Source organism: Nelumbo lutea, chromosome 1 (assembly GCF_056320005.1).
Source record: "Nelumbo lutea isolate HS-2025 chromosome 1, American lotus-T2T, whole genome shotgun sequence".
Classification (NCBI taxonomy): domain Eukaryota; kingdom Viridiplantae; phylum Streptophyta; class Magnoliopsida; order Proteales; family Nelumbonaceae; genus Nelumbo; species Nelumbo lutea.
This window is the reverse complement of record NC_142684.1, coordinates 111,324,116-111,347,324: the sequence shown is the minus strand read 5'-3', so window position 1 is coordinate 111,347,324 and position 23,209 is coordinate 111,324,116. Positions and strand designations below refer to the sequence as shown.

The following is a 23,209-nucleotide window of genomic DNA, read 5'->3' as shown; positions in this document are numbered from 1 at the left end:
GCACATCATTGCCATGGTGTCCCTACTGGTCATTGGATGACCTCCCTCAGTGGTAGACCCCACACCTCCTGAAGAGGAAACATGCAAAACCCTAGCCGATTGGGCCTACCGACATCTGGCTTTATGAAAGTCAGTGGGAGCCACTTTGGTTTGACCTAAATCAAACTAGGGCGTAATTTTTCGTTCCCTCTAGCAAATATGAGTGCATATGATAGGGAGATTCATATGCTGAACTCTCTAAAGGCCTTCCATCATTAGCATGAGGATGGGTCCTTCAATAATGAGGAAACACACCAGAAAATGGGCTATCCATTTGCTGTTGGGATTGTCTAAGTGTTTCATAAGATGATAGGGGCGTCATAGACCGATGTGGGAGGGGCTTTACCAGAAAATGGGAACTCTTTCACGGTACCTTAGCGTTCATGAATATGATGGGTGAGCATTCATTGGACAGAAAGGTTTACCTAAAAACGCTTTGAACTTGTCTGACAGAGGCCAAAGGGAAAACTCATATGATTAGTGGATATGATCCTTCACAGAAAGGTGGTGGGGTTTTGCAGCTGAAACAGTTGGCTCCATGCACCCTATGTGGTTTCCCACATTTCTAGAGACAAGTTGCTGTCTCCGTCACTGAGATGGGAGAGAAATCTCAGAGATGAACAAATGGAAATGGAACATAGATTAAAAGCCATATCTATGTAATGAACATGAATCAAAGTAAGTTGTGGACTAATGTTTGTTGTTTTATCAGAAAATGGCAAACGGACAATTTGCAAAGCTTCTTGACCACAACAAGCTTAAGGGTCTGAACTATGCTGATTGGTACTGTAACCTCATGCTGATCTTAACATCTGAAAAATTGGATAAGGTAGTCAAAAATCCTGCCCTAGAGCATTCGAGCGACAGGGCTTCTGAGGCTAGAAGGAGGGAATTCCAAGATTGGGAGGATAAGAACTCCCTAGTCCGCTGCTATGTCATTGCCTCCCTAGATAATCCGATACAAAGGTAGTTCGATCAGATCGAACTAGCCAAGGACATACTGGATAGTTTAAAGACAATGTACGAAGAGCAGAATCGTTCTACTTGACAAAAGGTCTTGAAACAGTTCATGAACGCTCAAATGTCTAAGTGGCAACAGGTTCATGACCATTGTCTTCGGATGATGGGTTATATCAATGAGCTTGAAACCCTTGGATCCGAGCTAGATCTTGGCACGCAAATGGATGCCATCCTTAACTCTTTGCCTCCTTCATTCAACCCCTTCATAATGAATTATAATATGAACAAGCTGAATGTCAGCGTCTAGGAACTCAGCAACATGTTGCAGAGGGCCGAGCATTTGATTAAGAAGGATGAAACTGTGGCTATGCTTGCTGAAGCTAGCAAATCGGGCAAGAAAAAGAGGAAGGCAAAAAAACCTTAGAAAAAAGCTGCCAAACCCAAGAAGTAGAAGAAAGACAGGGCATTGGATGCGTGCCACTTCTACAAACAGACCGGCCACTGGAAGAGGAATTGTCCTCAGTACCTGGAATCCAAGAAAGGTAATTTCGAATCTTGTGTCATAGAAACCAATTTATTGGTGGCTTCTGCGTCTTGGTGTATTGACTTCGGGGCTTTAACTCATGCGTGTAACTCACTGCAGGGGTTCAAGGTAAGCAGAATGCTAAATGAAGGTGAAGTGACGCTCTACTTGGGGACTTCTGCAAGTGTTGTAGCTACGGCGCTAGGAACCGTAGAGTTACTTTTTAGAGAATGATCCATTGTACTTAAAGATTGTGTTTTTGTGCAAAATTTAAGAAGAAATTTGATTTCTGTCTCTAAACTATGTGTAGATGGATATTCTGTCTTTTTCAGTAATACGATTACTATTAAAAGAAACAACAGATTCATCGCGTACGGGGAACTGAAGAACGGTCTCTATGTTCTACATCATTCTCTAGAAACTAACATAACCGAAACTACGTCGATTGATATCCCCTAGAAAAGACTACGTGATATAGTTAATCCCACGTGCCTGTGGCATTACCGACTTGGCCATATCGATATTGACCGAATCACAAGACTGGTAAAGGATGGTCCTTTGGATTTTCTAACTGTAGAAGATCTTCCCACTTGTGAGCCTTGCCTTCAGGATAAGATGACTAAGAGGCCATTTAACGGTAAGCTTGAAAGATGTATAGGCACGCTTGACCTTATACATACTGGTGTATGTAGTCCCCTGAGTATTAGGACCCGTAACTAGCACGTGTACTTTATTACATTAACCGATGATTATTCTCGGTATGGTTACATGTACCTAATGAGACATAAGTCTGAATCTTTTGAAAAGTTCAAGGACTTCAGACAAGAGATCGAGAAATAGTTAGAGAGAGAAATTAAGACCCTTTGATCGGATCGAGGTGGTGAGTATCTCTTTGACGAATTCGGGGACTACTTGAAGGTCAATGGGATAGTATCACAATTGACTCCTCCTACTACACCACAACTTAACGGTGTTTCAGAGAGGAGGAATAGGACCTTATTGGATATGGTCCGGTCACTTCTCGCCCATTCAGAGTTACCCACATCCTTTTGGGGATACGCATTGGAGACTGCGATATACGTGTTCAACCGGGTTCTAACCAAATTGGTTTCGAAGACTCTCTATGAGCTTTGGACATGAAAAAAACCAAGTGTACGACACTTGAAGATTTGGGATTGTCCGGCACACGTTAAAATAACAAGTCTGGACAAATTGGAATCCAAGACCAGTCATTGCCTATTTGTAGGCTACCCAAAAGGCTTTGTGGCCTACCTATTCTATGACCCAAGTGAGCAAAAGGTGTTTTGTAGTCAAAATGAACAATTATTGGAAAATGATTACATCCTGAACAATCATCGTCAGGAAATTGTTCTTGATGAGGAGAGCTCAGATGTAGTGGGAGGTGTTCCATAAGTTCCAAGTAGTGACCAACCTAGAAGATCTACCCGGCTATCCAGGCCACTAATACGTTTTGGTTATGACCAGGATAGTTACCTGGTGGAAACCTTGACTAGTGAGGAGGATCCCGTGACTTATGCGGAAGTTATGTTGGACATAGACTCCTTTAAGTGGGTTGATGCCATGAGAGCTGAGATGGACTCAATGGAGACCAATGGAGTTTGGACTTTAGTAGATCTGCCCCCCGGGGTAAAAGCAATTAGTTGCAAATGGATCTATAAGAGGAAGAAGGGCCCCGATGGCAGGGTTGAGACCTACAAAGCTCGTTTGGTGGCGAAAGAGTACACTCAGAAAGATGACATCGATTATGAGGAAACCTTTTTGCTTGTAGCCATGCTCAAATCCATTAGGATCCTGCTAGCTGTAGCAACATACCATGACTATGAGATTTGGCAAATGGATGTCAAAACTACATTCCTGAATGAAGATCTTACTGAATATATCTATATGCCGTAGCCGCAAGGCTTCACAGCTGTGGGTCAAGAACACATGGTATGTAAACTAAATAGATCCATATATGGACTTAAGCAAGTTTCTAGGAGTTGGAACATTCGATTTGAATCTACTATCAAAACGCTTGACTTTGAGCAGAATCCGGATGAGCCATGTGTTTACAGCAAGACCAGTGGGTATAAGGTTACGTTCTTGGTTCTGTATGTAGACGATATTCTACTCATTGGGAATGATGTAGGAATGTTGGTTATGGTGAAAGTATGACTTTCACAGCAATTCTCCATGAAAGATCTTGGAGAAGCCTCCTATATACTAGGTCTTCAACTCTATAGAGATAGATTGAAGCGGATAATAGGATTATCCCAATCTGCTTACATTGACAAAATTGTCAAGAGATACAACATGGAGAACTCCAAGAAGGGAAATGTTCCTTTCAGGCACGGAGTCACTCTCTCCAAGAAGATGTGTCCCAAGACCTCTAAAGAGATTGAGGGCATGAAGGGCATTCCCTATGCCTCAGCCGTAGGGAGCAGCATGTATGCCATGCTGTGCACTCGTCTTGACATTGCTCAAGCAGTGAGTGTGGTAAGCAGATTTCAGGCCAATCCAAGGCAGGATGACTGGACTACTGTGAAAAACATACTTAAGTACCTTCGTAGGACAAAAGAGTTTTGTCTGGTATTCGATGGTAGCTCACTACAGATCTAGGGGTATACTGATGCCGATTTCCATTCGGATCCAGATGATAGAAAGTCTACATCTAGGTATGTTTTCACGATAGGATCGTGTACTGTTTGCCGGAAAAGCAGCAAACAGGTGTCCACGACAGACTCCACAACCGATGTCGAATTCATTGCCGCAAGTGAAGCTGCCAAGGAAGCCATGTGGATGAAGAAGTTCATTCACGAATTGGGAGTAGTTCCATCCAGTACATCATCCATCCCGTTGTTGTGTGACAACAATGGAGCGATTGCTCAGGGTAAAGAGCCACGAGCCCACTCGAAGTCGAAGCACATCGAGAGAAGATTGTGGGAGATTGTTGGTAGAGAGGACGTCCTGATTCAGAAGGTAGCATCAATGGAGAATGTAGCAGGCCCATTGACTAAGCCACTAACACAGAAAGTGTTTGAGAAACACATGGAAAGTATGTGACTCCGGCTTGTATTAGATTGGACCTAAGTGCAAGTGGGAGCTGTTAGACAGTTGTATGCCCTTAGCTCCAATCAGAATGATGTACATTATGAATTTATTGTAAATGAATAAAGTACATATTTGATTCATGTTCCTATGGTGTGGTTTTGTGTAATACCCTTAAACTGGACACTTATGAGACTCGTGTTAGTTTAGAATGTTCACAGCCGTTGGATAAGTCTGGGGAGATTTATCTTGCCAAGGTTGACACTGGTTTGCTGTCAAATGTTGGGGTGGCTTGTCTCAGCCACCAGGGTGACACCCAAGGCACATGCAGTGTAGGATTAATTGAATCTTTGAACCGGACCAGATTTTCAATATTGCCCTGGACTTTGGAGATTGATGGGAAAAACTAGAAAGTTACACTTGACCCCTAGACTCGATTATGATACTACACTAGGTGTCGGATTAGATTGTCTTTGATATGCCAATCAGTGAGATTCTTAGCGAGGGTCAAAACTTGGGTATGTTGGGACAGTCTGAGAATTCATCTGAATGGGTGATCACAGTAATAGGATCAGCCCCTTTGGCGAACAAAGGTAATGATCGGGGATGCACTCTCTTTGATGGAAACCAAGATTGCCGACAGCCAATTTCAATCGTTGAAATTTTGTTCTGCAAAATATATTTATATACTGGTATACATATATATATATATATATATATATATATATATATATATATATATATATATATATATATTTTATGGTTTCCAAACGTTTGCAAAAAGGTTTTAATTCCTGGGATCCATGTGAGTAGAGAGTGCAACACTATTCTTTGCAGCCGAGGGAGAGGTCCTCTCTTGTTGGGTAGTGTTCGATCATTATGGGCTGAGAGGTTAAGTGTAAGGCCATTGAGGGTAATACCTGATGGGCTAATCTTGCATCTGCCCACAGCCCTTGGGTGTTACAAGGTGGCTTGGCCCAGGGACCACTTAGGGTAAGTGTTGGGCCCATAGAGCCCATGCGATGGGTTTCACGGGGTGCACTATCCATAACAGTGTATTCGGCCAGGCCTTGTAACAAAGGCTGAGCTGAACCCATGTAGCTGATGTGTAGATTAATGTTTGGGCCCCACGCCATATAAGGAAGCCCAACTGGGCAGCAGTTTGGAAGGCTAAGTGAGTACATAACCTTAATGGGCCTAAAGCCCATTTCAAACTAGGCTGATTTGATTAGCTAAATAAGGGGCGAATTCTGAGATTAGATTAGCAGATAGGATTGAGTCTTAACCTTATCCACTCAGAGAGTCCAGATTTGAATGTGATTCAGATCTGGAAACCTTCTAATAGGATTAGGAGGGGGCTGATCTAATCTGCAGATAAGATAAGGGTTTACCTTTATCACTTAAAGGGATTAGGAGTTGATCCCTTTAAGCTTATAAAAGGAGGAGGGGCAGCAGCCTTTAGAAGATATTCATATTCACATCCTCTTCAGAGCTGATATCACAGAAGAGAGAATTCAGCATCACTGCGCTAAATCTCTCTTGCCGCCGCCATATCTGCCAGTTTGATCTCCGATTCCTAGTAGGATGGAGAGAAATTTTTGAAATTCGCCCATTCTATTTCATAAGATTCGGACATCCCTACAATGGATATCTCATCCCTTCAAATATTACTCATACCTGTCTCCCTAATAATAATAGGAATGAATCAATGAATACCAAAGAGTTGGGGGCTTAGTTCTTTTGGAAAGGAACGTAATAATATTCCTACATTGACAATAGGTTGAGTTGTTGAACTTTTATTGTAACTTGCTATTTTGAGGGGCACCCTTAGTACTATTTTTTTTATAGTAAATGAGAACGAGAATTAGGAGGTCCAAACAATAGCAAAAACATATCCAACTTAAATCTAAATAACACACCAATGGCAAAAAACCAATTACATCTATAATTTTTAATATGAAGATGGTTTCAACCCTTCAACAAATAATTGATCACAAAACTTCAAACACAACTATCATTTAACATGCTTATCCAAATCAGCTACTAGTTTATCGAGCTCTCTAACACAATTTTCTTGGATTTTTTTCATAGTTTGCAACGAAGTAGCTTCATCTGAATCATTGTTTGAAACAATCCATTCAAAATATTTGCATTGATTTTGTTTTTCCTACATACACAAAAATGCAAGTTAGGACAACCAATGATGATATAAATCATCTTGACAAGTATATAACATATGGATTGAAACTCATTCCTATTGTAATAACAAATACAATATAAAATTCAAAATTTATATATATTTCACTAAATTTAGTGAATCAACTACATGCAATAATTAAAAAGTTGGCACCATCACCCGGACTACATGCCAAAAGAAGGTCCTTTTAGGGAATTTTTTAAATTAAAATGGAGAAAATCCTGATAAATGCTCAGTTGGTAATTAATCATAAAAAAAAATACCATTAGGTGACTGATATAGCTTAGATATGATTAACTTATATACATCAAATGGAATGTTAAGATGCAACCTGCAATGAAATGATCCTGTTGTGCATTTTCTATTGAGTATGAGGATAAATTTAAACAAGATCATTTTAGATTTTAAGAAGAAAAGTCTGCATTTTCAGATTCTAAAATGATGTAATTTTTTCTGGAACTCAACTTATATCAATTAAGTCCTCTTTGTATTCAACTTCTACATATCTATTTTTGAAAAGGTTTTAGAAATTCAATGGCCAATAACTATATCTAAAGTGAGGTGATTTGTTTTTGTTTTTGTACTTTTATATAAAGCCAATTTGCCAAAGTACATTTCTGTTTTCTAGCGTAGATTAAAATACCAAAAAAGAACATGCGCATAATTTATTAAATATTTATAGATATGAGAAATATATAATAATAATATATCAATAAATAGAATACCAATACAGAGAAAATTTGAAAATTTTATTTGTTTTTTGTAAAGCATAACAATTTTATATATTAAATAAAATCTTTTCATGTATCATATATGTATATATTCTTTTAATCAACAATCAAAAATCGAAGAGGGTTTATTTGTTGGTTTCAATCTTTACCCTACCTATGAGTAAAAAATACAAAAAAAAAAGAATATTATCGATCAACCTTTTCTCTATGTCCATGATAGGAAAAATATGATCTTTACAATAAAACATAAAATATCAAGATTCCTTATAGCTTTTACAGAAAATCAGTCCTAAACTTTTATTCATTTCTTGAATCAACAAGAACATTCATGTGGCTATACAATAGTAGAAAACCCATCATATAAAATCAAATATTGCAAATTTTTATTACTGCTGTGAACAAGAGAAGACAAGGAGAGAGTGAAAAGGGAATTAGGGGTCAACAACTAGATATGACTCTGTTTCTAATTTTTTGAGCAAGGTTTTAAATTTAGGTTGGACATCTCTAGGACAATAATTAGATTGTTCTCTCTGTAATGGCTTGCTCTTGGAATCAGAATTAGTTTTTAGGTCTCTCTGTAATGGTTTGCTCACTCAACCAGATTTTATTTTCTAAGACAATAGTTAGATTTATTGTTTCTAGGCCTAAGCTTTTGCAAAAACCCTGTACTATAATCATTGTGAATAACTTAGCTTCAGAAAGATTTGTGACAAAATGAGAGGGCTTGGTGTGCATGTTGACAAACCAGGTTGGATTCAGACGTTTGTGCTGCTTTTCGTTCGATGTTGGATATCGGTCGTTGGTTGTCGGAAATCAATAATCAACCGCCGGTGCCAGCTTCAACTCTTCGTTTTTAAGCTGCCCTCAGAAAGATTTGTGGCCAAAAAAAATGAGAGTTTGGTGTTAGAAAACCGGGTTGAATTCATTCGTCAGTGTTACTTTATGTTCGATGTCGGATGTCCGTTGATGGAAATCTATCGTTGGTCGTCGGCACCAGCTTCAACTCCTAGTTTTTCACATTAAGTTTAAAAAGGATTTTGTCACTTCAGAAAAATAACGGGGAATAGGGAAGAAGAGGAAGTGGGGTTATTTATTTATTTATTTATAATTAATTTAAAATAAATATTAAAAGTTACAGAGGTAGGAGCTTCTCTTCCTATAACTTTAAACATTAAAGTGGGGTGGGGTGCTTACGTGTTACGACGAGGTTGGGTGACCAGCGCGCGTTGTGAATTCTTGTCTTCAGCTCATTCGGACCCATATATATAATAATAGGATCACAAAGAGTAAAATAGCATTCTAGCAGATTTATCATCCAAAATCACCTCAGCCCAAAACCTTGATTCCCTTCACCCACAATCCTCTCGACTCCTCTCATTTCATTACTTCTCTCCTCTCCGTCAAAAATTCTTTTCTCCTCCTCGTGCAAATAGAAACAGCAGGCCCAACTATATTGCAAGCAAGCACACACCATGAACGCATAAGACCTGCCAAACCAGACTCTGAGATCGTCTTTCAAGGGAAAGGAAGTCCACAAGTTCATAGCGAAGCTTTCCGTCTACATGAAATTTGAATAATCATCCTCATTTCAGTCTATAGAACAGCCCTCTGAAAATCTCCCCATCAAGTTCATTGTGAAACTTTCGAGATGGACTCTACAATTGATTAGAAGGGATCTAAAAGAAAATTAATAGCAGCCAATACTAAAAGCAAAAATCAAATCAAGCAGATGAGCATAAATCAAGAAACAAAACTAATTTTTTTTTTTTTTATAGAAACGGCAGCTAAGAATAAAAATAAAAAATGATGTAATAATGTGTTCTTATGTTTCTCCATAAATAGAATGGAATCAATCCCATTAAACAGTTTTGCCTCCATCAAAAATCAACTATACTACCCAAAAAAAAGAGAAAACAAAAAGAGATAGAGCGGGGTATGCCAACCGAATGCCCTTCACTACGAACCAGAGAAAGAGTTCCTCAGCGGATATGCTAGAAAGAGCTTGTTTCCATTAGCACTCTTTCTTCATTGGATTATTTTCTAAACTGTTGAAAAGCAAAAAGGTGGGCCGGTTGGTGGCTCACCTAATTTGCAATCGGTGGCCGATTGAGCTGAGCCCATCATTTATTCAGTCGTACACCATTTGCAAATCACTGATTATGGTTTGCTTAACCATGAAGAAATTTTTCATAAATGCCCATTATACCCCTCAATTCGAGTATAAATAGGGTCCCTCCTATGTTATTTCTAATTCCATTCTACATTTCATTTCAGTGTATTAGTATAAACAGTGTGTTGAGATGAGTATTGAGTTGGGTGTATTGAGTGTCGAGTACAGGTGTGATTCTGATGTGTATTTTCTTCTGTTTATAGTAAGAAGGAAGTTCTAAGTTATTGCCTATGGACGTAGATAATTTTGGCCGAACCACGTAAATCTGGTGTTCTCTTATTTCTTTCTTTATTGCTATCTGTTTTTGCTCTGTTTCTGTGCACGTACAGATTATATTATTTCTGATGTGCAATTCCAACAATTGGTATCAGAGTTGGGCCGATTTTGCTTTGCTTTGGATTGCTGACAATCTTTTCAGAGGAGTCCCTTCTTACTGCAATTCCAACACTTGAGTCCTTTCTTGTTGCCTCTTGACTTGGATCTCGTTTAATTTCTAGTAGAGCCGTTTCTCTCATTTGATCTACCTCATACCATCATTGTGTCACCTGAAGAATTCTCACCAACTTTTCTACGAGATTTTTTCGTAAGCAACATAGAAATAGTAGATTCTAATGATAGATCTTTAGTATTGTTCAAATTCATTATCAAACTATTCCAAGATTCTGGCATAGAGCAAAGCAAAAGAGCAACATTTTTTCCGTGATCAATATGTACCTCTACAGTTGCTAATTTACTTATTAGAGTGTTGAACTCATTCAAGTGTACTTGCAAAGAGGTAAGAAGGGGCACCTTCGAAAAGATTGTCGGCAACCCAAAGCAGAGCAAAATCGGCTTAACTCTGATACCAATTGTTAGAACTGCACAACGAAAATAATATAATCTATACATGCACAGAAACAGAATAAAAGAAGATAGCAATAAAGAAAGAAAGAAGAGAGAACACCAAATTTACGTGGTTTGCCCAAAATTGCTTATGTCCACAGGCAGCAACTTAGAGCTTCCTTCTGCAATGTTTCTCTAGGACTTGAAGCCACATAGCAATAGATGATCGACAACTATTCTCGAGAGGTTTTTTCACTATGAAAATTGTTTTCAAGTGGGAGAATGTTGAAAAGCAAAAAGGTGGGATAGTCGATGGCATACCATTTGCAAACCACCGATTATGGTTTGCTTAACCATGAAGAAAATTTTTATAAATGCTCGTTATACCCCTCAGTTCAAGTATAAATAGGGGTCCCTCCTATGTTATTTCTAATTTCATTTTCCATTTCATTTCAATGTATAATGTATGCAGTGTGTTGAGAGGAGTATTGAGTTGGGTACATGTGTGATTCTGGTGAAGTCATTTTGTATTTTCTCCTATTTATAGTAAGAATGAACCTTCGAGTTGCTGCCCGTGGACATAGGCAATTTTGGCCGAACCACGTAAATCTGGTATTCTCTCTTCTTTCTTTCTTTATTGCTATCTGTTTTTGTTCTATTTCTATGCACGTACATATTACATTATTTTCGCTATACAATTCCAACATAACACAAGAATAAAGAAGGAGAAAATATGATGCAGGCAGGAATCTCTCGAGTTTGTGACACTCGCGAGCAACCCCAAAAAACCATTCTCTCTCTCTCTACCCCCTCCACTGATGCTAATGCCACCGGAGAAAAACTTGTCACTTCTTTCTGGATCTAATTAATCACTATGAGGAAAACTTTGATGTTTTCCGGCTAATGCCACCAATGTTAGAGTTCTTTGTAGGGTGTAAAAATTTGCAACTTCTTTATGTCTGAATAGGCCTTTGGGATCGAACAATGCCATTAGGGTTAGAAGAGGAAGAAGATGATACATACATCAGGAGTGATTTTTATGTGAGACAGACGAAGGATAACATTAGGTTTTAAAAAAACTTTTATACATCATGTAGTATTACGTATGTATGAAATTTAACAAATATTAATCGATATTAACGATAAGCGCATATAATTAGTTAAACGATAAGAATACAGTTTATCAATTCATTAAATAATAAAGGTAATAGGACTGTTTAGTTTCATCATCATTTATTTGAAAAACGTGTTTTAGACAACATGCATATTAAAAATTGAAACAGAAACTATAGAAAAATATTCTTTTAACATTATTTTAACCCCATTGAAACGCCATTGCACCAATAAACTTAAATTCGACAACCTTCAAGGGGCCAAAACCCGAAACGAAGGAGGCTTGTGGGTGTGGTGGCCGGTGGGGACTGGGGACGGGTTCCCGCTCGACCGACTTAAAGAAAGCGGATGGTGGTTCAATGTTACCGATTCCAACTAATCCCAGATCAACAATAGACGGGATCTACTACTCACAAATGGGCGCTTCACATGTACATCCACCGTACATTAAAAACATTTTCCGTAAATAATAAATGATAATTTTACGGGAAATGTTTTCAATACATGGTAGGATGTGTGTGTGAGGCATAAGATGTGAGGAGCAGATCTCGTTCAACAAATGCAAACGGCCATCGATCTGTCTCCTCTCCATTCTGAGGGAGCGATGACGGGAACAATGTGAGAGAAAAGAGCGACCAGACGTCTAGAGCCCAGAGGGCGTTGGAGACATCGTGGACTGCTGCAAGAAACGAGGCCGGATCAACTCCCTGGCGCCTCGCAGGTTATTCACAGAGATGTTCCAATGCACGGTGGATGTGCATGTGAGGCGGGGCAGACTGGAATTTGTTATACGCGCCCTAAAAGCCAACCACGTGGACTTCCGCCTCGTAACCAATGACATGCAGTTCGACAAGCGGCTCGCTAATGGGATCTGCCTGCTGCCCCTATACATATCCTGCCGAAGAGGTTACGTCCAGCCAGCTGGCAGTACGGACCATTTCGTGGTTGTTAGTCACTGGTTAGGCGGTTACCTGGTAGGCGGTTGTTTCCTAATTGTCCACCTGGCGCTCCCACCATTTCCACTAAGACTAATACAATGGTATTCCAGTAAATACGGTTTCGTTAATTAATTTGGCCCTTCACTCCTTCAATTTCTGTGGTTTCAGTAACTACGACAGACAACAGTACTGGCAAGTGGCGAGCACTGGTTTGCTGTGAAGAGAGAGAGCATGGCGATAATGCGAGATCGGATTTACTCTTAACACAGGGCGCCGCACTCGCGCCTCACACGGACATCGTACCATATATTAGGAACATCTTCCGTACTTATAAATTATTATTCAGTGGATGTGCATGTGAGGCGCTCCTGTGTGAAGAGCAGATTCCGTTCCCTTGCTCTTTTGGCGAGCACTACAGACTTCGTTTGTTTACTGTGTTCTTTGTTCATTTTTGAAGCGAAAAAAAAAAACTGTATTCTTCGTTCTTTTCTCTAAATAATTCATATTGTGTAGCGCGTGCTGTTCTCGTGATCTTCATCGCCGGTCGCTTTAGCTTTCCTCACTCTGTTGTTCTTTGTCTGTTACTCACCTGTTTAATACTCTTACATTCCTCAATCCTTCCCTTTGAGATCTGCCTTTTTTCTTAATTCTGTTTCTCGATCTTTTTCTTTCAAGATTCGGAGGTGAGTTATAGTTCTTTGTTCATGGTTTTCTTTTCATTCGTCGCTTTCATCATTTTAATTAATTGTGCTTGGTGCTAATTCGTTGTTCGAGTTATGCCCTTGCTTATTTTCTGGTCGGTGCTTTTTTATTTTGAGAAAGCGGTGCTAGGGAATTCTTTGTTCGATTTTTTTCCCGTTTTCCTGCTTTGGTTATGTTGTACGATTGTCTGGTTTCATCTGTTACGATTCGGGATGAATCAATGATTGTGTTCCGCCCGATGTTGATTATATGATATTTTCTTCTAGTTTATTCGTTTTGTTTCCTTTTTGTTATTATTTTTTATTTGAATCCTCTGTTTACAGGCTTGCCTTTTTCTTTTGTTTTTTTTTTTTTCTTTACCTTATGTGTTTGAGAAATGCTCATTTTTTCGCTCATTGTTTTTCTTATTTTCTCTTTCATTTGGACTCAACGGTTCACGTAAAGGTTATTCTACTATTGCCCACTAAAGTCTATCTGAATTATATAGGCTAATGGCTCAGTACCGGAACGACGAGCTTGAATACATGGTTGATGATTACTATAACTTGACTGATTTCGAGGATGATCCTTTTGAAGAAACTCAGCAAAATAGAAATGGAGAAGATTCAGATTTTGAAGACGATTTTGACATGGTGTGTTTAGAGGATTGTAATTGGCTCTTTACTAAATTTATTCGACCTTGGAGCCGAAGTAATTGATTTGATTTGGGCTTTGGCTCTGTTTTTTTATCTTGTTTCAGAATAATAAGCCAAAGACCGATACTTCGGCTCTTGAGGCTCGAAATGGAAAGGATATTCAGGGAATTCCATGGGAGAGGATGAACTTTACGAGGGATAAGTACCGAGAGACGAGATTGAAGCAGTACAAAAATTTCGAGAGCCTCTCCCACCATCGCGAAGAGATAGCAAAGGCAAGCTTCTATTCCCCTGTTTAAGACAATCGTCAATAATTAATTAGTTGTCTTTGAAAATAGTCTTGTGCCCCGGTGTTGATGCAAGCCTTTTTGTTTCTTTTCATAGAAAAAAAAGCTATTTGTTGATTTTGCATTAGACCGCGAATTGGTTATTAGTTGAGAAGTCGATGAATTGTTTTACCATGTTCCTGTGATTTCAAGTATTGGTAGGCTTTTACTGTCGTCGTTTATTACTGTAGTTGTTGACGTGTCCTGTGATTTCAAGTATTGGTAAGGAAAAAAATATATTTTTCCTGCTCATCGGGTGGTTTTTCTGTGCACATATTTTTAAACACAGACGACCTAAAATTGAATAAAATTTCAGTCTGTTTCCCAGCTTGATTACCTGACGAAAATTCTGTGGCCAAAGGCTGGTGCTTATAGATTACATGCATATAAACCAAGCCTTTCCAGCCCCCGTTTTTCCCCTTTTTTTCATTTTTGAAAAACAAAGTTTATTATTTCAAGCTACTGCGGCATGGGTATAACCTTGTCTGTATTTCGGCCTTATCAGTACAAGTTTTTACCCCCCCCCCCCCCCATTTATATCTTTCCTCTTACTTATGTCGTTCTGACCACAGTGGTTGGGAATATATATATGTAATGTTCGTTGCTGAACAAATTCTATCAACAGGAATACACGAAAGTAGAGAAGGGGGGCACATTTTATGATTTCCAATTCAATACAAGGCTTGTCAAATCAACAATTGTGCATTTTCAGGTAGAGATCTTGCCCAGTCACTCTATCACTGGTCTAATCTTTTAATTTTCTTTCAATTTTATGACGTTCCTAATTTTTCCAAGGTCAAAACATTCCATCATCTCTACAATTGAAATGGATTTATATTTTCTTTCTGATTAAAAAGCATTCCTAATTTTTCCAAGGTCAAAGCATTCCATCATCTCTACAATTGCAAGTATTATTTGAACTGCATTTTGTTCTTTCTGATTTCAAAATAACCCAGCAGGTTGCTTCATTTTCTTAATTCTTATGGAGCAGTATGTTCGGATTTTATGTGCTTTAAAAGGGCAAGTGCTTCAAAATATTTTTAATGGTCTTACCAACGTAATGATACTAGTTTTCTTTCAGTGGTTCTGTTTTTGAAGCTTATACTATATGTTGTTTATTTATTTCTTTGTTATTTTTTTTTCTGCCCAACTTCTCAAGAAATTGTTTGTCTGAAGGCCTTAGCTGTTTACTTGCTATCTAAGCTTATCGGTCGTCATTATTAATTATTGAGGTTCCATCTCATACCTATTATTGCATTGAGTGAAAATCATGGTAGGAATTAATATGTAGTGTTGACAAAGTTTCTCATTCTCTGTTTTAATTTGTTGCACCAAAAATTCTGTATGAAACTTGGATTGGGGTAGTGCCATCTCCTTGTCTCTAGTAGGTCTGGGACGAGCTTAGAAGCTCATATATAGCCGATAAAGTAACGGTTAAGCTGTATTTCTGACATTAGAAGTAGTCTTTAATGTTTTAATATGCAGTTTACTATGCACATATCATTAGTGTTGTAGTTTTGCAGGTCCTCAATACATATTATTTTAATGCTTTATGCAAATATAGACTTGTGCATGTTGATTTCTCTCCCTAAGCTTCATTGTCATTCCGGGGAAGGTATGGATTCATGGTTGAAATCTTTCTGTTAGACCTAGTAGATGCTATTGATTCATTTGGATGTACATGTATTACTGCTAACTGAAATGTGATTGTATTTCAGATTAAATTGTGTTCCAGTAAAGTCATTGTTGCTAAAATTGATCTTGAATATCAGTAAAGCAGAAAAAAAGTTACATTGTGTTGCAGTTCATGTTGTTTTACAGTTTTGCATATGTTTATTATTTATGTTGCTCTTCAGTTGTGTCTGGAAGTTCGCATCTGCTTGCTTGTAATTATAATTAACAGTTCCTTTGATAGTGTTCTGTTGCTGACATGCTTTTGAGAGTTCATGGGGATATCCAGTTGTTAGCTTGGTGTCTGGTTCCACTGGACCATTTGTGCAGATGGCAGCTCAGTGTACAGATCCTGTTTATGGTTGCTACCTGTAACTATAAGAATTCTATGAAATTTAGTCCTTTGTTTTATGACATACAATGACTGAGTCCATGGATGCCGATTCTGGTGTCTAGGCCTCCCGGATAATATTTGTAGATGCTGACTCATCACGAACATCATCTACTGTGGTTGATATATGGTATTACTGAGAAATGAGCTTTAGAGAATTGATAGGATAACAACCTTTTATAGGGGAAATCCACATCGATGAACAGACTACTTAGACTGAGATGCTAAGATGCCAAATACGGTCAAAGATGCAGTAAGTTGGGCAAATGACATAGCTTCGTCTTAAATCTCACATCGTCTTTTTTCCAAGGATATCTCCATTAAAATGTTGATGCCTTGTCCTGTAATTTTGATCTCATTATGCTGTTGTTCTCATTTGATATGTTAGTATCTTGTTTTAGTTTAGCTAATTATTTTTCTCTGGCCCACTGGTTACCAAATTGTATTGATCACAAAACAAAGAGAGTAGGAGTTGTTTGACCACCGTAGATTCCTTATGCCCAACTCCATAGGGTTTATTGAATGACCATATATAATTGTACTCCATAGGGTTTAATAAATAATGATCTTATATGATTGTACTTTGTTAGTTTCTAAATTCCAAAATGCATAAAAAACTATTGCAAAATAATAATATGTAGAAGGATACAGTTAATCAATATCCAGCAATCCCCTTACGGGGATTTTAATTGATTTTGAACACTGGGACAAAATCAGCATTTGTGTATTTTGCTGATGATGTTAATCTAAGCATTAAGACTCTTCTTAGGAATGAACAATAACTTGGTGCTTCAAACTTTGAGAGGAGTAAGCAATAGCTTGGTGTTCCAAACCTTTGAACCTTTTAAAGGGATAAGTCAAACCAAGTGTTTTGTCTCCTTGCATTTTTCATCTGTACATGTCAATTGTGACCTAGTGTAGAATATCTGGTCTAATTGGTTGATGCATGGTCTTTACATTTTATTCTGAGAAAGTTGACTTGCCTGTTGTTTTCAGTCTTAGTGCTGGTTTTTGGTTCATTCATTTGTCATATGATTGATGGTTTTCTTTACTTGAGATATCCAGTGTTCAAGTGGCTTATGGTGTGACTAGGTTGACAATGCATGTATCTTACAAACTGATAAAAAGCAATGCATGCGTCCTTAACCTAAAATTCATCTTCATCTGTAGGAAATTAAGCTTTGTAAGTATCTACTGTATTTGTGTTGTGTAATATGGAGTGATGCTTGTCTTTCTACCTCTTCTGTCAATGTTATAACTGAAAGTTGGTAGTTAAGATTTAGTTGCTCGATGTTTTCATGGTATGTGAAAGTGTTCTTATGTTTGGATTTCTTCTAAGTTGTTCTACAAGGTTATCAGTTTACTGGTTTTGAGGCTTCAGACCTTTGGCTGTGATGTGAATACTTTCTTTTTACCACTTCCACATAATGTTTGTGGTTGTTATAATCCTAATCTTCTGTGATTTGAGAGATGTCCATTTGTTTACATTGTTACCACTCTGTTTGTTGTGTTTTAACCCATCCTCTGTGACGTTTAGGAGGACTTGCTATTTTATCTTTATCTCAGCATTAAAAGCAGGGTGGGACTTCTCTTTGAGCAGCTGACGGATGAGGCGACCCTGTCCATATGGTATGATGGGAAAATATTTGAGCATTTAAGTGGCGTCTCTAGAAATTCATGTACCCAAGTATTATTGATGCTTCTGGGTCATGAAGGGATCTAAACTAGCATTCTGGTTCACTGATTCGCATATTGGTGTTACCATAGTGGTCTTGATGCATTTTGAAGCCTAAATGTTCCTAATTTATTAAATAATAATAGCACTTGTTATGCTTATTGTATAGGATGTACTCTTTTAGACAAAATTTATCATGTGCCTTTGAGAATTTCATTTTACATATGCTGGTTTTTTGACATATCTACATGAATGGTTTATTATGGAAAATTATTGGTCTATCTTGATGTTGGGAGCGCTTTGATTTGTAGTGGGCCCAAGGAACATTAAGCACTTAGATGATGAGTTGAGCACTTAATGAATGGAATCTTTAGGTATTTTTAATTGCATTTTGCGTTATATCATGCCTATTGAGGAAAACCAAGAGAAAGACCAAGCATTAGCTTTGTTGGGCATGTTTGATGACCTAGTGAATACTGAATACCATATTTTTTGCATGGTTTTTTGCATAAAGTGTGAGCCATCTCAGTTTGTTAATGGCAATGTTCGTCTGTAATAGTTCAGACTTTTGACAATAAATAACAGTTGGCTTCAATACACTGAAACTAGTACCATGAAAACCTTACGGATAAATTTCTTAACTGTGATGTGTATCAAGTTAAAAATAGCATGTACGCCCATTTTTCTCTGAGTGAGCTTTGACAAGTGTCCAATGGGTGCCTAATATAATCTCAGGTTTAGATCAAAAGTTCTATCAATGTTCTCAATGTTCACAACCTCTGTTTTATGTTGGTTATCATTTCTGGTATTAACACTCAAAAAGTGGTTAATACGTGTGCTTTAGATCTTCTGTTTACTGCAGCACTCTTATTAGCTAGGATTGATGTTGTATCTTAGTTTTTCAAGTGCTACCGTTACATGCAAATGACACTGCTAAAATAATGACATTACTACCTGTCCTAGAGCTTTTTTTGATGCAGAAAATCCATCATTTGGACTTGAGATTTTACTATGAATTGTAGAGAAAAAAATGACAATGGAAATTACCAACGAAAGTTCCTATTTGGAATTCTTCCATCTTGGTATCAAATTGATGAAAATTTTGATTCAGGGGTTAATGAATGAATGTGATAAGGTGACTTCTTGTGAATCCCAAAGATGGTGTACACAATAATGTAGTTGGATGGTGCAGTTGACGGATTGTTGGTAAATGGTAATTTTTATATGGTTTCTGAAATGCCTACCCTCCATGTGGTTTTGAAGGAAGTTTGTGTAGGCCTACCTCTGGTACCTGGTACCATATGGGTTTTGGTTAGGTTCTTGAGAATATTGCTATATTGTCAATGATAAAATTATAATTCGTCTCTTCAACTCCATACTGTTACCGTCTGGTGGTTTCCACGACTCCAACTCTAGAAACTGTTGTTGATTAACTTGCATTTCCTTGTTCAGCCTGCAGTTGTCCCTGTATTCCTTAGTTGGTATGTTGGTATCCTGTCTAGAATTGCGTGGACTCAGCTTCTCTTTTCATCATTATCTGGCTGCCACCTAAGAGATTTACTATTCTGATTCCGAGATGTTTAAAGAATGTAAATGAGTTGACTTCTTGTTTATGATCGCAATCGGTATGTGTCAATATGCTCACATTCCTCTTCTGTGTGTTGTAATCTTGTAACTACCCGATGGATTCAGTATCTTGTTTCCAAGATATCTAAAAAGACCTTTTTTTGGGGGAATGAAATCATGCTTGTCAATTAGTCTCTAAATGGATCTAACAGTATAAAGATGGAAGGCTATAGAAGTTGTTGAACCCCCGTTATGGTAGATATGATTTTGTGTTTATTATGTAAAAGATAAAACGCAGTAAAATTTATGGATTAGGATACCGCTATTATATATTTGAAATGGAAATTCACAGTAGGTGTAATGCTATCAATCGAATGTAGCCTGTCGTCTTATGTTGAATCATTGGTAACGTGCTTGTCATTTTGTAGCTAAGGAATCTGTTATGGGCAACATCAAAGCACGATGTATACTTGGTGCAAAACTACTCCGTCATGCATTGGTCTTCCCTGCTTCGGAGGGGGAAAGAAGTACTCAATGTGGCTGGTCCAATTATGCCTACCGTGGTAAGAAATAACGTCTGGTTTAACTCGTTAATTCTTTACTGTTGTTTTTTCCATCATCAAAGAAGCAGGCTGATCCTTGGTTCTTATGCAGAAACGGTCAGGTTCTTTGGCTCAACCTCTCTCAAGGGTGCAGATCAGCACCATGTCTGTCAAAGACAACTTAATGGTGGCAGGAGGTTTCCAAGGGGAACTTATTTGTAAGGTATGACAATGATATCAACATGGCTTAACACCTCTAATAGGTTACTTGCCGGGAAAAGAAGTGAAACATCAGTTTTCTCATGCACTCTTATTTTAAGCAATACTGGCTTGTTCTGATGTGTTCTCATTTCTCGGTCAGTATCTGAATCGACCAGGAGTGGCCTTTTGCACCAAAGTAACCACTGATGAGAATGCAATCACCAATGCTGTGGACATCTACCGGAGTTGCAAGTAAGCATATCTATCCTAGCTTGAAGTAATATATTTCCTCCATCAGTGAAGGCCTTGTCTAACCAATCCATATGTGCAGTAGCTCTACTAGACTGATGACTGCAAACAACGACGCCCAAGTGAGAGTGTTTGATACAGAAAACTTCGCTTGCCTAAGCCGTTTCACCTTCTCTTGGTCTGTAAATGTACGTGGCCACCTAAAACAATCTTATTTGTCATTTATTCTGGGTACGAGTTTCAATGTCTTCACTGTTTCTCACAGATGACTTATGGTTCTTCCTGCTTGATTTGCAGAACACATCGGTTAGTCCTGATGGTAAGCTATTTGTTGTTCTTGGGGATAGTGCAGATTGCTTCATTGCGGATACACAATCTGGGAAAGTAAGTTGCAAATTTTCAACTAGTTCACATTCGCAGCATTGTTATCTATCTTCATGAATCCAATTGAGTGATGTTTTAAACCTGCTTATACTGATACCTGGATAATTGCAGGTGGTCAGCAACCTCAAAGGGCACTTGGACTATTCTTTTGCATCGGCATGGCACCCTGATGGTCGGATACTTGCCACCGGGAACCAAGACACAACATGCAGACTCTGGGATGTGAGAAATCTCTCAAAATCCCTGGAAGTGCTCAAGGGGAGGATGGGAGCAATAAGGGCTGTGAAGTTCACCCTAGATGGACGGTTCATGGCGATGGCCGAGCCTGCCGATTTTGTTCACATATATGATGTACGATCTGGGTATAGCAAAGCACAGGAGATAGATATGTTTGGAGAGATTGCTGGGATATCATTCAGCCCCGACACGGAGGCTCTCTTTGTTGGGGTAGCAGATCGAACTTATGGCAGCTTATTGGAGTTCAACAGGAGGCATTGCGACCCACATCTGTATTGCATCTGATCAAACTGCCTGAGTTTGATGGATGTGGGCGAGTTGTACATACGTTATACGTAGGGGGATGGACCAAGCTGATGATCAAAGCGCCGGTCCATGCTAGCCGCTGTTCTATCGACAAGATTGGATTGCGGGAATACTACTGTCCTATTCTCGTTGAAACGGTAGAAATTAGAAAATCTAAATTACAGAGGTTGCATTACTTGCATTTGCATGTTTAATTGTTTCAGATGAAGATTTTATCCCCTATATCCATTTCTTGTAGAGGGGTTTAGTGGGTCTTGGGGGAAGAAAGAAGGAAAATTTGTCTATTTAAATTGTAAAGCTCTCGGTGATAGCTGTTCATATGGGTTTCTAGACCTAGCCCTTCATCTCTTCAAAGAAATGGTTTCTCGAGGCCTTAGAGAAAGCCCATCCACATGTTCTTCAGTTTTGGGTATTTGCACCGATGCTGGGTTCTATCGAGAAAGCCTTCAAGTTCATTGCAGAGTGGTTTTGTTTGGGTTCAATGCAAACTTGTTTGTTGGCTCCCCACTGATTGATCTGTACCTGCAAGCTTCATATCTTAACCCTGCTATGTGGTTGCTCAATGAATTGCCTGATAGAAGTTTAGCAACGTGGAATTTTTGTGGGTTCTGTCAATTGGGTCAATCATATTAGGTGCTAGGATTTTACTTGAAGATGAAATCAAATGTTGGGGTTGATCCAAATGGTGTTACTTTTTTTTTATTTGATATATGCCTGTGCTCGACATAGAATGGGTAGAGAGGGCCTCAAGATGCTTGAGACCATGATCCAGGAGGGTCTGAAATCAGATGCTGTAACATTCTTGTATGTGTTAATGGGTTGTAGTCACTCAGGTTTGGTGAGAGAAGGGCAATTAATATTTGAATCAATGGAAACCATCTATACCGTCTACCCAAATAGGAGGCTTGTCAAAGGAAGCAAAATTGTTGTTAAAATGCTCACCAGTTAAGGGTGATTCAATAATGTGGAGCTCCCTATTGCATAGTTGTATAGTACACCAAAATGAGAAAATAGGAAGAAGAGCTGTAATAGCTTTGCTGGAGCTTGACCCAGACAATCCTACAGTGTTGTTGTAGGCATCAAACTTCTATTATGAAATTGGTGATACAGAGATGTCCATGAAAATCAAAGAATACAAGGAAACAAATGAAATGAGAAAGGGGACAGGTTACAACTTTATTGAGTCAATCAATCATGGTTACTCTTGACATCATGTGCAACCACTTACGCCCAATAGGCTCACATTATTTTGTTGCAGGTATACATATTAATTTGTACAGTCAATCATAGTCCAAAAATCATACTGATGGCGTATGGTATCATCATACAATCTATGTTTTATCTCATTCAACCTCAAGCAAAATCCAGATGACCTACCAGAATTATTTCCCTCTACTGACCCAGAAGTCGGTGTTTACTGTGATGATAATGGAGTCGATGCCAACAAATAAGATATCCATCCAAAATCTATAACAGGGAAGGGAAGAATTTTTTGTGTTGCAATACAGAGGTGGGAGTTTTATAGAAATGGCCACCACACCAAAGGTCACCTTTTGTTCTTTGAGCCTTCATCATTTATGCATAAAGGCACCACCTTCTCTCGCACCGAGATCTCTATCGACCATGTCCTCGACGTGCTTCTAGTTCAGAACCTTAACGTCTGTCTCTAATGGCTGTTGTTTCTTCATTATGTGCCAGTGGTTTACAGTTCAGGCAGAGGATAGCAAGCGACAAGCATACTCTTCCATTTTCATATGGACTTTTGAGAGCTTGAGATCCATTT

At 38.5% G+C, this 23,209-nt stretch overlaps 1 protein-coding gene and 1 long non-coding RNA gene across 6 annotated transcripts; one reads left to right on the top strand and one right to left on the bottom strand.

The window, feature by feature from the left end:
* Nucleotides 1-6,497: 6,497 nt before the first annotated feature.
* Nucleotides 6,498-9,595, bottom strand: LOC148876804 (uncharacterized). Of its 2 annotated transcripts, none has more exons than XR_016105192.1 (4): nt 9,442-9,595; nt 8,693-9,153; nt 8,244-8,504; nt 6,498-6,737 (listed from the first exon to the last, which is right to left on the bottom strand). It is a non-coding gene; the product is annotated as an uncharacterized LOC148876804 (long non-coding RNA). The 2 variants fall into 2 exon arrangements; XR_016105193.1 differs by having other exon boundaries at nt 9,463-9,575.
* Nucleotides 9,596-12,699: 3,104 nt separating this feature from the next.
* Nucleotides 12,700-21,931, top strand: LOC148876803 (putative WD repeat-containing protein C2A9.03). 4 transcript variants are annotated; one of them, XM_088971121.1, is made up of 10 exons: nt 12,700-13,013; nt 13,731-13,875; nt 13,983-14,153; nt 14,830-14,916; nt 19,936-20,070; nt 20,162-20,272; nt 20,411-20,502; nt 20,585-20,687; nt 20,797-20,883; nt 20,995-21,931. In XM_088971121.1, exons 2-10 carry the CDS (start codon nt 13,735-13,737, stop codon nt 21,403-21,405), a joined length of 1,338 nt encoding a protein of 445 aa, XP_088827247.1. In that variant the 5' UTR covers nt 12,700-13,013; nt 13,731-13,734; the 3' UTR covers nt 21,406-21,931. The 4 variants fall into 4 exon arrangements, with proteins under 4 accessions (XP_088827247.1, XP_088827229.1, XP_088827222.1 ...); XM_088971103.1 differs by having other exon boundaries at nt 20,582-20,687; XM_088971096.1 differs by having other exon boundaries at nt 12,809-13,224; nt 20,582-20,687.
* The last annotated feature ends 1,278 nt before the right edge of the window (nt 21,932-23,209 follow it).